General features: G+C 39.0%; 1 protein-coding gene across 1 annotated transcript; it reads right to left on the bottom strand.

The window, feature by feature from the left end:
• Positions 1-9,263: 9,263 nt before the first annotated feature.
• GSPT2 (G1 to S phase transition 2) lies at positions 9,264-11,793 on the bottom strand. Its single transcript, XM_080652150.1, has 2 exons — positions 11,696-11,793; positions 9,264-11,589 (listed from the first exon to the last, which is right to left on the bottom strand). The coding sequence occupies exon 2, from the start codon at positions 11,579-11,581 to the stop codon at positions 9,686-9,688; it is 1,896 nt and encodes a 631-aa protein (XP_080508276.1). The 5' UTR covers positions 11,582-11,589; positions 11,696-11,793; the 3' UTR covers positions 9,264-9,685.
• Between the last annotated feature and the right edge of the window lie 912 nt (positions 11,794-12,705).

The following is a 12,705-nucleotide window of genomic DNA, read 5'->3' as shown; positions in this document are numbered from 1 at the left end:
TTGGCAGGACCACTTTGTAAAATATATGATTGTCTAACCACTGTGTTGTACACTTAAAACTAATACAAAATAACATTGAATATAAACTGTAATTGAAAAAAATTTTTAATGTGTCAATTAGTTTCCAAATATTTGTGGATTTTCCTGAGATTTTTCTGGTATTGATTGGTAGTTAAATTCTGTTTTAACTGCCGTTGCCGCTGCCACTCAGTAGCACTGCCACGGAGGCGGGAGAGGCTCCCACCACCACAGCTGTGCTCGCCAACCATGAGCCTGGCTTCTGGCTGAGTGTCACTCCCACTGTAGGAGCGCACTGATTACCAGGGGGGGCAACTCCTGCATTGAGCATCTGCCCCATGGTGGTCAGTGTGCATCATAGCAACCAGCCATTATGGTCATTCCAGTCTACTGGTCGTAACGGTCATTTAGGTATATATATATATATGATGTTGAGCCCTTCCATCCAAGATCAGAAAATATTTTCTTACTTTTTACAGTTTTCGGGAGTCTTTAAACTTTTCCTCGTATAGCTTTTTCATATTTCTTGTCAAGTTTATTCCTAAGAATGTTACTGTATTTGTTGCTATTATAAGTGAGATTTTTTTTTCTCATTTCATTATATCTTGTTTCTGGTTATTGCTTAAATATACAGAGTTGGGTAAAGTAGGTTTATAGTTGGACATACACATAACACAGAGTTTATTCTTGTATTATTATTTTTAATTATTGTGTTATTTTCCATATGAAGAACTGTAAACCTACTTTTGCCCCACCTTGTATATAAATAAAAGAGTTGGTAAATTTAGAGGGTACAAATTGATATACAAAACTGAATTTTTATATCCTCTTAAATTTACCAAGTCTTATTGTTTATGTTAATTTTTTAAAAATTTTGTTCACTAATAGCTCCACTAGAGTTTAGACTAGTGAGAGCATGGACAACATTTTCCTTGTTCTTGACCTTAGCAGGACTGCTTCTTGTGTTTCCCATTAGAAATTGTAATATTAAAATCGACACTTCCTTTGTGTGTGTTTGTGTATCTAGACCTCCACACACAAATATTATATATATATCATATATATGTATATATATATATGTATATGTATATGTATATGTATATGTATATGTATATGTATATGTATTTATAGGAAGTGTCCAAGATTTCTCTTTTTGCTGAGCTTTTTCTTTTAAATTTTCATTTTGCCCTGTTTAGATTTTTTTTTGGAATAGGTGTTAACATTTTATTGAATCCTCTTTCAGGATTTCTAGAGATTTTCATATGATTTTTCTCCTCAGACCTATCTTAAGGTGCATTATATTAATAGATTTCCTAATTATAGAATCATTCCTGATTGCCTAGAATAAATCTCACTTGTTCACAGTGTATTATTTTCTTAATGTGGTATTAGTTTCTGTTCACAGATGTTAAATTTAGGAAATTTGGATCAATATTCATAATGAAAATTGTTCTATAACTTTCTTTTATTATACTGTCTTTATCAGGTTTTGGTTCAATGAGATGCTCATTGTATAAAAATAATTTGAATTTTTCTTCATTTTTTATGTTTTAGAATATTTTGTGTAGCATTGGGAGTAGTAACTTATGTAGCATTGTGATTAGTTGCTGGTTAAGTTTTGGCAAATTCTGTGAAAATTTTAAGACCTGGAATTTGAATGGAAAGTATCAGTATAAACTTATGCTATATTTTGCTTAAAAAATGCATATGTATTTCTTAGCTCTGCCCCCTAAATGCACTAGAAACCATGGTGAACCCACTAGCATGCAACCAAGCACCATGATTCTATCTTTCAAAAGCATCTTCCACTAAAAAATAAATTAAGATTACATGATGGACTAGCTGATTTCAGGAACTGTATAGGTGAGCCTTGAACAACTTGAACCAGGAAAGAGGAAAGACTGTTAAGGTCCTGTAAAAAAGATTCAAGAGCTACTATGAAGAGCCTAAATCCTAAAAATTGGACAGTTTGAGCATCTATAAAATAATAATTAAATGTGTTTAAATATTGTATTAATGGTGATTCTAAAATATATTCTGTGGTCACCTATAAAAGTGCTAAAAAATAAAGTCATAATTTGAAACCAATAAATACAAGGAAAGAATGAAATAATTATCCTTCCATTTGTATATCTACTGTGTTATCAAATAATTAATGAGGGAAAGATTGTCTTTAGATAAGTGTTCTAGCTGATAAATAAAGAATGAATAGAATATCTTTATTATACAATCTGTAATGAAATAATGAAGAAGAACAAGATTTTGAAGGAGGAGGAGGAAAGAAGGAGAAAACAAACTTGAATCTAATGAAGACTTTATCTCTAACAACCAATTTACATTAAAGCCAGGAGGCAGAGGATCATGGAGAATGTCAGCAAAATCCAGACTATATGAAAGTCTAGAAAATAAAGGAGCCAAATTCTTCAATAAAAAATTACAAGAAAAACATAAATGAAGTGACAATCTATAGGTTGAAAGAGACTTAATAGTCATATTAACAAATTATAATGCATGAGAGTAAAATGGATCCTGAGTTGAAAATAAAATTAAAAAATATTTATGACAAAATTGGAAAATTTAAACTATGAATATTTGAAGACATTTTAAAATTGTAATTAAGTTTTACATATGATAATGTTATTGTGTTCATATTTTCAAAGGGTCTGTCTTTTAGAGAAACATACTGAAATAATTTTTTATTAAGTGATATGATGTTTAGTATTAGCTTCCAAATAATCTGTGGGTGGGAGGACAGATATAATAAGATTGACCAAGAGTTTTTAATTTTTAAAGCTGTGTGAGATTTACATGGGTTATTTAATATTACATCTTGTCATGTATCTGAAACTATAACAAAAACGTTTTTTTAATGTTCAAAGCCACAATATAGACTAATTAATCAGAATTTCTGGGTATGTATCTGAGATATTAATATTTCTAAAAGCTACTTTCAAATAAGTTTGCTTTTTAATGGGAAAATGTTGTGCTTGTAAGATCCAATAATCAAATTCTTGAAACAACTCAAACATTTAATAAATCATTTAGTCAATACATTGATTCTGTAAATCAATAAATTTATGTATACTAAGCCAAAAATTTAGATAATCAAGACTATTTTAGTAATGTGTAGGCATGTTGAATGAGACTATTTGCACAGATATGAATGTTTTGTAAGTAGCATAATCACTGCATTAACATACCCTGAATGTACAGTGTTTATAATCTCACTTTTACTACCATCTCTCCTCAGAAAGGGTCAATTCTACTTAGTTTTATACTTGAAGTATTACCGTGCATCTAATAAACAAACAGGACCTTACTTTAGTTTTGAATCATGATAAGAAGTCTGGAAGTATTTTCATTAGTCCAAGTGCTCAGAGATGTCATCAGAATACCACAGCTTCCTGCTCAACCATTTTCAGCAGGTTGACTCTATGACCACATGCTTGCCTTAACATGGCTGGAACAGCTCTAGGCACCTATATCACATTCCAAGTACATCCCTATCACATCTGTCCTTCTCATTAAGAAACATCATTTTCTATAGAACTCCCTACATTTTCTTGTAAACCTCATTGGGTAGAACTGGGCACATGGCCACCTTACGGTGTAAGGGAGACTGGAAAACGATCATCTGACAAAGGGGGATGGGATAGCTATGACTGCATTGGAGAAATCCTGAGGTCCACCTTCTACTCCAGGCCAAACATATTGCTTCTTTTTAAACTATCAGTTTTTCTTACCATAGGACATTGCTGAAAAGGCTATTGGGTCAGCAATAAAAAAAATCCAGTGAGATAAAAGAAGCAGAGTTCTAGAGTTAAAAACATAGTCAAGGGTAAAACCTGAATATTCACTGAAGGGAATAAACTCACAAGGATTGAGCCACACACTGTTTCCAGGTACTTTTGTTCCTGCTACCTTGTTCAGTCCTCACAATTCTATAAACGAGGTAATTGACATTATCTCCATGTTATGCATGAGGGGCAAGAGATTCATAGAGGTGGCTTGTTTAGTGTTCACACTGCATTACTCTACCCCTTGGACATGGGTTATAGTCCCTTATCTAGCTTACCGAGACCACTGTCAGAAACAAGTAGGGGAAGAACAAGAGGTCTACTATTTATATCTTCAGCACAGTACTAGGCCTATTCCATTTTTCTTCCCCCTAGTGGCCATGTCAAGAATGTAACATTTGGATTCTGGCTACTTCTCTGATAATGGAATCTTCTGGGAGAGGTAGAGGCACTAGGGTGGCCCAGAGCAGAACTTGCCCTTTGTTGTAGCTGTTACTAGTCTGCACAGTCAGGTCATATATATTATCTTAGATCCCACTAACTCAGTCTGGTATTGGTAGATAGTGTGGAGCCTCATATCCATACCTGTGGGTCTTTAAGGCTTGGCAATGTCACCGTCCTCAGAGTTGGCTGCCATGCTGCCAATAGTGCCAGTAGTTTTTGCTCTTTGTCTTACAGTATGAGTGTGATGTACATTAGTCTCCTAGCCACCTGTGGGCCCAGTTCAGAGTCTGCTAGGAAAGCAATATGACCTTTCTCATGCCCCCAAATTCTCTCCAGGCCTTGAATACTGTGCCCTCCATAGAAGCAAACAGTTCTTGAATTATATTAACTTTTGGTCACTGCAACATTTTGCTCACCACCAGGGCCTTTTGAGGACACCTCTCATCCATCCTGAATCACCATCCTTAGGGACTCCTTAGCTATATCTCCTGCTCTTCAAACCCTCTGTGTTCCTTTTTCAAGTGTGTAAAATATATGCTTGCAGCACACCTGCCCTTTTAGACCAGAGTTCTTTTTGGTTTAGCATATATTGAATGGAGCGTTCTGTCACTAGCCTCACTCAGGAGCTAAGCCTTTAGATGTTCAAAAATGTATTAATACATTTTATTTCACCTATTCATTTATACCCTACCAAATTGGTGAAAGAAAGCTAAATAATACATGTCATGTGAGCATCAATTAAGGGAGGGTGCAAAAAGAAACACAAAGGTAGAAATCAAACACTAACCTTTAATCCAAGAACTGACAGCTAAACCCACAGAAGCCATTTGGGGTCTTTGTTAGTCATTTGCCATGTGACAATGTGTTCTTCTGTAAATTTATTGGTGTGACCAAAGGTCACTGATGGACTGTGCTGGTGCTAGTAAAAGCAATCTCAGGAGGAGATAATCTAAGTCTCTGTTAGAGACCAGAGGAAACGTTTTACTCAATGCCCCAAATGCAAAAGAAGAGCTATAACTGAATGCATATTCAATACCTGTCATATCAAGTGAGAGATACAATAACATGGTTGTATACAGCAGCCTGACTTTGGACAAATCTTTTTTTGTTTTGTTCCCCTCATGCTGAAACTAAAATATCTTCTCAATAGTCTTTGCTTCGATTTTTGAAGAAGTTCAGCAATCAAAGGGAGAATAATCTTCATTAGAGGACTGAGAAATGTCTGCAAATTATCTGTGTATGTAAATTCTGATTACTTAATATTAATCTGAGTAGAAAATAAAGGACTTACCTGAAACCCATTTTGATCAATGTCTGATTCTGAGATCCTGAACCTTTCATCCAGTAACTTAAAACACAAACACACACACACACACACACACACACACACACACACACACACTATACAAAACTTTAAGGGTAAGTGAAGGAAAAGTAATCCTCTTAGAATTTAGACAAGTTTCCTCTAAAACACTCTGGTATTGAGTTCAGAATATATGGGAAGCCAACATTCAGTATTCTACCGGCTATACTGTAAAATTGTAAGCTCTGTCCTCTTGCATGTAAACAAAGTTTTAGTGTGTGTGTGTGTGTGTGTGTGTGTGTGTGTGTGTGTGTGTGTTTTGTTATTTTTTTGGTGCTTTCTCATATATGGCATGCTCATACAGTAGGTTCTTTTTTTTCTTTACCCTTTTCCTTGATTTTGGTGACCTAGTGAACATTCTCACACACACATACATACACTAAAATTTTAAGGCAATTCCACATTCCCCATTCCATGGAGTTAGTGGTGTCCCTGGTGAGAAAACTTGGGTCAAATTTTTCTTCCCCCCTCCCCAGTGGCCAACCATGAATAGATATTGTAACTGAAAACTAGGGCAAATAGAAATATGACCATAGTCTTAACAGAAAATATAGAAAACCATACTGAATATAAAAACAGGCACTGGACCAATGTGAACATAGTTAAATGTTCGGGTTTTGGCAGAACTTCTGTGGTGAAGAGTTTGTTTCTTTTTCAATGGCCATAGAGTGGTATCTAATCATCTCCCTGTTGCTACACAGTTTATTTGAACGAAAATGAGTTTGAATATTTGTGCTACAAAATGTTTATAAGTAAACTTTTAAAAGAGCAAGTTTCTTGCATTTTAATAAACCAGAATTATGATATTGTGAAAGGAGGGTTTATTTTGATAAAGGATTTGTCTTTTGAAGACAGGAACAGTAACTGGAGTAGATATTAAAAGCACTGGCAATTTATCCTGATACCAAAAAAAGATCCTCAGAGTAATTTGCTAGCTTCTACCCACCCAAACTTTTCCCTTTCCTTTTAGGGTTTTTGCTGAAGTACAGAATAAGTTGGTCCCTTTCCCTACATATTCTCAATGACCAGAGAAATAGAAACTTGGGCCCAGCCAGTGTGGTGCAGTGGTTGAACATCAGCCCAGAAACCAAGAGGTCACTGGTTGGATTCCCAGTCAGGGTACATGCCAGGGTTGCAGGCTTGATCCCTGGTGGGGGCATGCAGGAGGTAGCTGATCGATGATGTCTCTCTCTCTAGCCCTCTCTCTTCCTCTCTCTCTAAAAAAACTAATACAAATTTATTTTAAAAAAATTTGGAAGAAAAGTTGCCAAGAGCCAATAGGTAAACACTTACTGTATTGAAAAAGCCTGAAGTATTAAGTTTATAATGTATTTACAGCATGTAGTCAGACTTCGGGAGATGCTACATTATCTTGGATGCCAGGAATTGGGGATGAGTATCTGAGGATAGTTTAGTTAAATTGGAATGAATTGGAGGCAATAGGGGAGGGACTTCTGAAGGAACACTACTTTGTATGTCCTTGGAAAACTAGTACTGTGCTTGTGAATGGCCCCAATTTTCAGTATTTAGAAAACACCACGAGACATTAAGGACTATAAAGGAAGGTACTCAGAAAGTTAGAAATGTTACCCTGAGTTTATATCTACTTTCCTACAGAGCCAGAGTTTGGTGTCTCCAACCACCTGGATGATGTGCTTCTCACTGAAGAGATTTGGTTTCCAAAATCTATTTACAAAGATTTATGTCCTGCTCTCTGAAAGTTTTTTTAAAAATATATTTTATTGATTTTTTACAGAGAGGAAGGGAGAGGGATAGAGAGTTAGAAACATCGATGAGAGAGAAACGTCGATCAGCTGCCTCCTGTACACCTCCCACTGGGGATGTGCCCACAACCAAGGTACATGCCCTTGACTGGAATCGAACCTGGAACCCTTCAGTCCGCAGGCCGATGCTCTATCCACTGAGCCAAACCAGTTAGGGCTGAAAGTTTTTTTAATACAGTTTAGAGACCCTGGTGAAAAAATTGCTATACAACTGACTAATGAGAAAGACATTTCAGAGCCAGTTTTTGATGGGAAATTATCCAAATTGGATAGAGAAAAAGAGTTATGTCCCACTTTGTGACTTTGGCCTATTAGTGACAGATGTCCACAATAATCCCATTGGTAAATTACTAAAATTGCAAAACAATGAGATTGAAGCAGCATCAGAAATATATTTTTAAAAGAGTGGCTGTCAGGGCAAAACTTTCAGCAAACACTGGATTGGCCTGCATTTTGTACCAAGTTCAGAGCACAGAGGCAAGAAGGAAATCTAAAATAAAGATGAAACTCTTGCCACTGACATTCTAATTATTAACGGACTGGGTCCAAGACAGTAAGGCACATCCCTGTGGATTAGGTTAGCTGACACACAACCAAATGAAAATCCCCATTTCTCATGTGGGTGTTCTGCATATCTGTGTTACTGATGCTTTGACAAGACCAGTGGCTATCTCTGACAGGTTAGACATCTTAGAGATACATGGGTACAAAAACAAAGGGCAATGGAGAAGGGGACACTGCCTTTGCCTGAGCATGGGCCCAGGGTATTCGGGCAACAGCCTCCAGTGGTTGGCAAACTGCAGCTCGCGAGCCACATGCTAATGAGTTTGCCGACCACTGGGATAGGGGCTTAATCACAAGGAACAACAACAGCCTGTAATTATTGGAATCGAGAGTCTAGGTCAATGGTCGGCAAGTTCATTAGTCAACAGAGCGGCAAACCGCGGCTCGCGAGCCGCATATGGCTCGTGAGCCGCAGTTTGCCGACCACTGAACCAGCCCGTGTGTGAGGAATTGATTCTGGCCACCATCGGGCAGGTGTTTTCATTAGGCCACTACCCACTTACCAAGACAAAGTTCTTACAGCTGTTGATAGTTATGCAGGTTGTAAGTTCACTCCTCTGGCGATAAAAGTAGCCACTTCAATCCACAGTTGGTGTTTTCCTCATCTTCTTTTCAGATATAAGTCCCGTATCCCAAACCCCAAAAGTGGGTCATGATCTGATTGTCAAAATGACCTTACACCTGTGCTACCAACCCCAAGCACTGAAGAAGGGTGGAATGGTCTCCTCAATGTCCCAGCTCACAACCCTCACTAACCCTTAATTTTCAGTAAATGACTTGCAGCCCTATTGAAAGCATTTATCGTCTCAGTAGTCATGCCCCTTTATTGTGTTGTATCCCACATCCCAAGTGACAAGGGGAACAAAACCAAGGATTGTGTTAAGATGATGGAGTGTAGATAAGAGTGTAGTCAACATATGGTCTGAAACCCCAGGTAAATTTGTAATTTGGCCATGCTTGACATTAGTGGACCTGATAGATGGCCTGAGCCTTCTTTTTCAAATCATAAGTGGAGAAGCAGAATATCCTTTGTTGACTGGACTTGGGCACAGAAAACAAAATTCACTTGGAAGAAAGAGCCCTAAAATTAAAAAATTTCAAAATTAAAACTTTTCCTTTAATACAAACTTGTGCATTGTTTGTAAATACCTGATCTAAAATAGTGAGTGAAAGACAATTTTAAAAAGCTCAATAAAATATATTAAATTACTTGGGGAAGTAAAAAGGCTAATTGCAAAGTATTATATATAAATTTTAAAAGTATTCAAAAGCATTTCAAATACCAATAAGAGTTTCAAATGAAGCATTTTATTCACATATTACTTGTCTTTTTAACATATACACACACACTGACACACTCTGACTGGTCTGCATGAACAAGGGTTGTCTAAATATCCTAATGGAAAATGAAAAATTAAAAAATATATTAATTTTTCATTGTTATACACAATTACATCCACATCACTTACAAAGCTATTACTGATTCTGTCCACGGAAGCAGAATGGTATTGGAAGAGGAAACTTGTGGGTAAGTTCATCAGTAAAACATAACTGAGATCTCAACATGAGAAAGCTGACAAAACACGAATTTTTGCTGTGAAAATTTTCTTTGCAAAATATGGAGAAAAGTCTATCAATGGCCAGTAAATAAGAGAAGGTGGTGAACTTTTGTAGTCAATTCTCACAGTATTGTGCAAGGGTATCAAGAAAGCTGTTCAGTCCTTCTCCGGGACCAGTTTCAGAACTTTTCCAATTGCAATGGTCTTACCCTCATCTCTTAAAGTAAAACGACCCATCTGAGGAAAATCTTTGAATGTCTCAAGGCAGATAGTTCCTGCTGTCCTTAAACGGGCAATGCACACTTGATCTTGTTTCACAAAGCGGGGCCGTGTCTTACTTTTTTCTCCAGATTTTTTGTCTACCAAGGAGATTAAGGCTGTTATCTCAACTTCCTCAATACAAGTATGAATGTGCAGCACCGCATTATAACCTGGACATATGATGGACTTGTGCTCAATAATCACTATCTGAACATCAAATGTGCGTCCAGAATGGCAAAGATTATTAGGGTCACAAAGTATGAATCCTGGAAGAATCTCTTCTTCTTCAATTCCCTTCAGTCTGATTTTAAGATTTTCACCTGGGGCTACATAATCAGTTTCAGCATCATCAGAAAGTATTCCAAGAACTTCCACATTGTGCTTGTTTGGCATCATCACAAGCTGCTGGCCTTTAAAAATGGATCCTGATTCCAGCTTGCCTAGGACCACAGTACCCATATCCTTGTACTTATCCACAATTGGCAGTCTAATTGGTCCATCAATTGATCTGTTGAAGTTTGGCATGTTATCCAAATATGGAATAAATGGTAATCCAGTGTACCAGGGACAGAAATCTGATTGCTCTTTAATATTTGCCCCAGTTAGCCCTGAGCAGGGCATAAAGTGAATGTCCTTTTTGGGACTGAAGCCGACTTTTTTCAAAAAGGGCACCAGTTTTTCTTTACATTCTTCATATCTCTCGCTGCTCCAATTTACTGTGGGATCATCCATCTTATTAATAAGCACTACTAAATGCTTTACACCTGCTGTCTTTGCCAACATAGCATGTTCTCTTGTCTGTCCACCTTTTTCAAAGCCAGTTTCAAACTCCCCTTTCCTGGCAGAAATGACCAGTACAGCCAAATCAGCTTGAGAAGCACCACCAATCATATTTGGGACAAAACTCTTATGGCCAGGGGCATCTAGAATTGTGAAATGTTTCTTTTCTGTTTCAAAATAGGCACGACCCACTTCCACTGTTTTACCCTTGTCTCGTTCTTCTTGATTTGTATCTAAGGCCCAGGACAAATACCAAGTTTCTCTGTTTTTTTCTTTAGCTTCTCTTTCATATTTCTCAAGTGTCCTTTTGTCAACCATTCCTGTCAAAAACATTATCTGTCCTCCAATGGTTGACTTGCCAGCATCTACGTGCCCAATGAATACAACATTTACGTGTTCTTTTTTAGGAGCACCTGAGGGTAGGACCACAGATTTAGATTTTCTCATTTCCTCTTTCTCCATCATTTCCTGGCCACTTTCTTCTGGGGGCCCTGCATCTCCCAATGCACAACCCCCTGGCTCGGCTTCACTTATTTCTTTATTGTGCTCCCATGACTCCTCTAGAACCATCTCCACCTCTCCATTTTCTATAACAGGTTCAGAAAGTTCCATGGTAACGGCTGAATTGGAGCCTTCACACAACACTATCTGCTCCTCTTTGGCATGTTCCACAGGTGCCCCCAGTCCCAGCCTTTTACCTTCAGGTATGCCCGCGCCGGTGCAGGGTTCGTCAATGCTGGTGGTGTCCGCAGGGGGGGTCTGCGGCTGGGCTGGGCCCCGCAGGAAGGACGGCACGAACTCCGCGGCGTGTACGTTAGGCACGAAGGGTTTGGCGTTGACGTTCAGCTGACGGCTGAAGGCCGAGCTGAGGTGCTCATGCTGGGCCTCGGCCACCGCTGCTGAAGAGGCTAGGTCCCCGCCAGGGGCCGAACCCACGGCTTCCATGTCCACCTGGTCCCAGCAGTCGGGCGCTGAGTCGCTGCTGCTGCTGCTGCTACCCGTATCCATCATCTGAGGACCTGATGGGTGGCGGGGAGGGAGCGGGGTCAGCAGGATAGAAAGAGCGGGCTATGCAGACAGGGGGAAGGGAGCAAGAGCGCGGGGCCAAGGGGTAGCGACACGCACCTTAGCGGCAGCGCGGAGACAGCGAAGTACTGACACTGCATTCGCAGCTGCGGCAGCGGCAGCAGATATGGCGGCTCAAGCCTCTCCTCTTGTGTGTGAGCGGATCTCCTCCCCCAAACCCCAACCACTTCCGACTCCTCCACGGGCGACCCAGCGCCGGGCACGGATTGACCCCTCGTTGCCATCCGTACGCCTGGCTTCCTTAATTCTCAGTCATGGGCTAAGTCCCAAAGTATAATTTTTTAAATGAAAATTTGTAGTTATTTTTCTCACACCATCCGGGAGAGCAATTTGACCATAATTTAATGAATAAACCTGCACAGGCACATCTCATTTACATTTCTACTCAAAGATTCAATTAAATATAAAAATTTCTATTGAACAAATGGAGGCAGGATGTGGGTTAACTACCTAGAAACCCAGCAACCAAAGAAAGAAATTAGTGACTAGGGAGGCACTCATAATATATATGAAGATGTAGCTGAATCTAGGAAATGCAACGTTAAATCATTCACTCATTTGAAACCGAGAGGACTTTTGATTTTCCCTTTTTCAGTTGGCCCCCATATGCTGATAAGCTTTACTGATAGCGTCAATGGTGTAAGGATGGGGCTATAACGTCTTTCCATGTTAAACACTCTACCTTGTCTACAGTGAAGCTGCCCAATCTACAGCATTTGTGCAGGTGCCTGGACAATGGTTGGCCTGCTATATACTGTGTGGTGCCTTACACACACAAGCTCCAGACTCAGATCCCTTTATTCTTCTAACAAACCAGAATCTGGGTGTACCTGCCCCACTCACCAGCACCTCTCCAGAGTACATCGTAGTTCCACAGGCTTTCCTGCCTCCTTCTGAGGGCCTGGAACCCTACTCACAGCTGGTAATGGGTTTAAGAAAGAATCAGTGTCATGTTGGAACCTTCTTCAGTTAGTGGCAATGCCATGGAGCTGTGGGTATCAGCCTAATTAAACTGACTGAGACCTCTGAACTGGGCAAAACCCCTTTAG

The sequence above is a fragment of the Plecotus auritus genome (genome assembly GCF_963455305.1).
Source record: "Plecotus auritus genome assembly, chromosome: X".
NCBI lineage: Eukaryota > Metazoa > Chordata > Mammalia > Chiroptera > Vespertilionidae > Plecotus > Plecotus auritus.
Note: the sequence above shows the minus strand (reverse complement) of the source record. Positions and strands in the feature narration are given on the sequence as shown.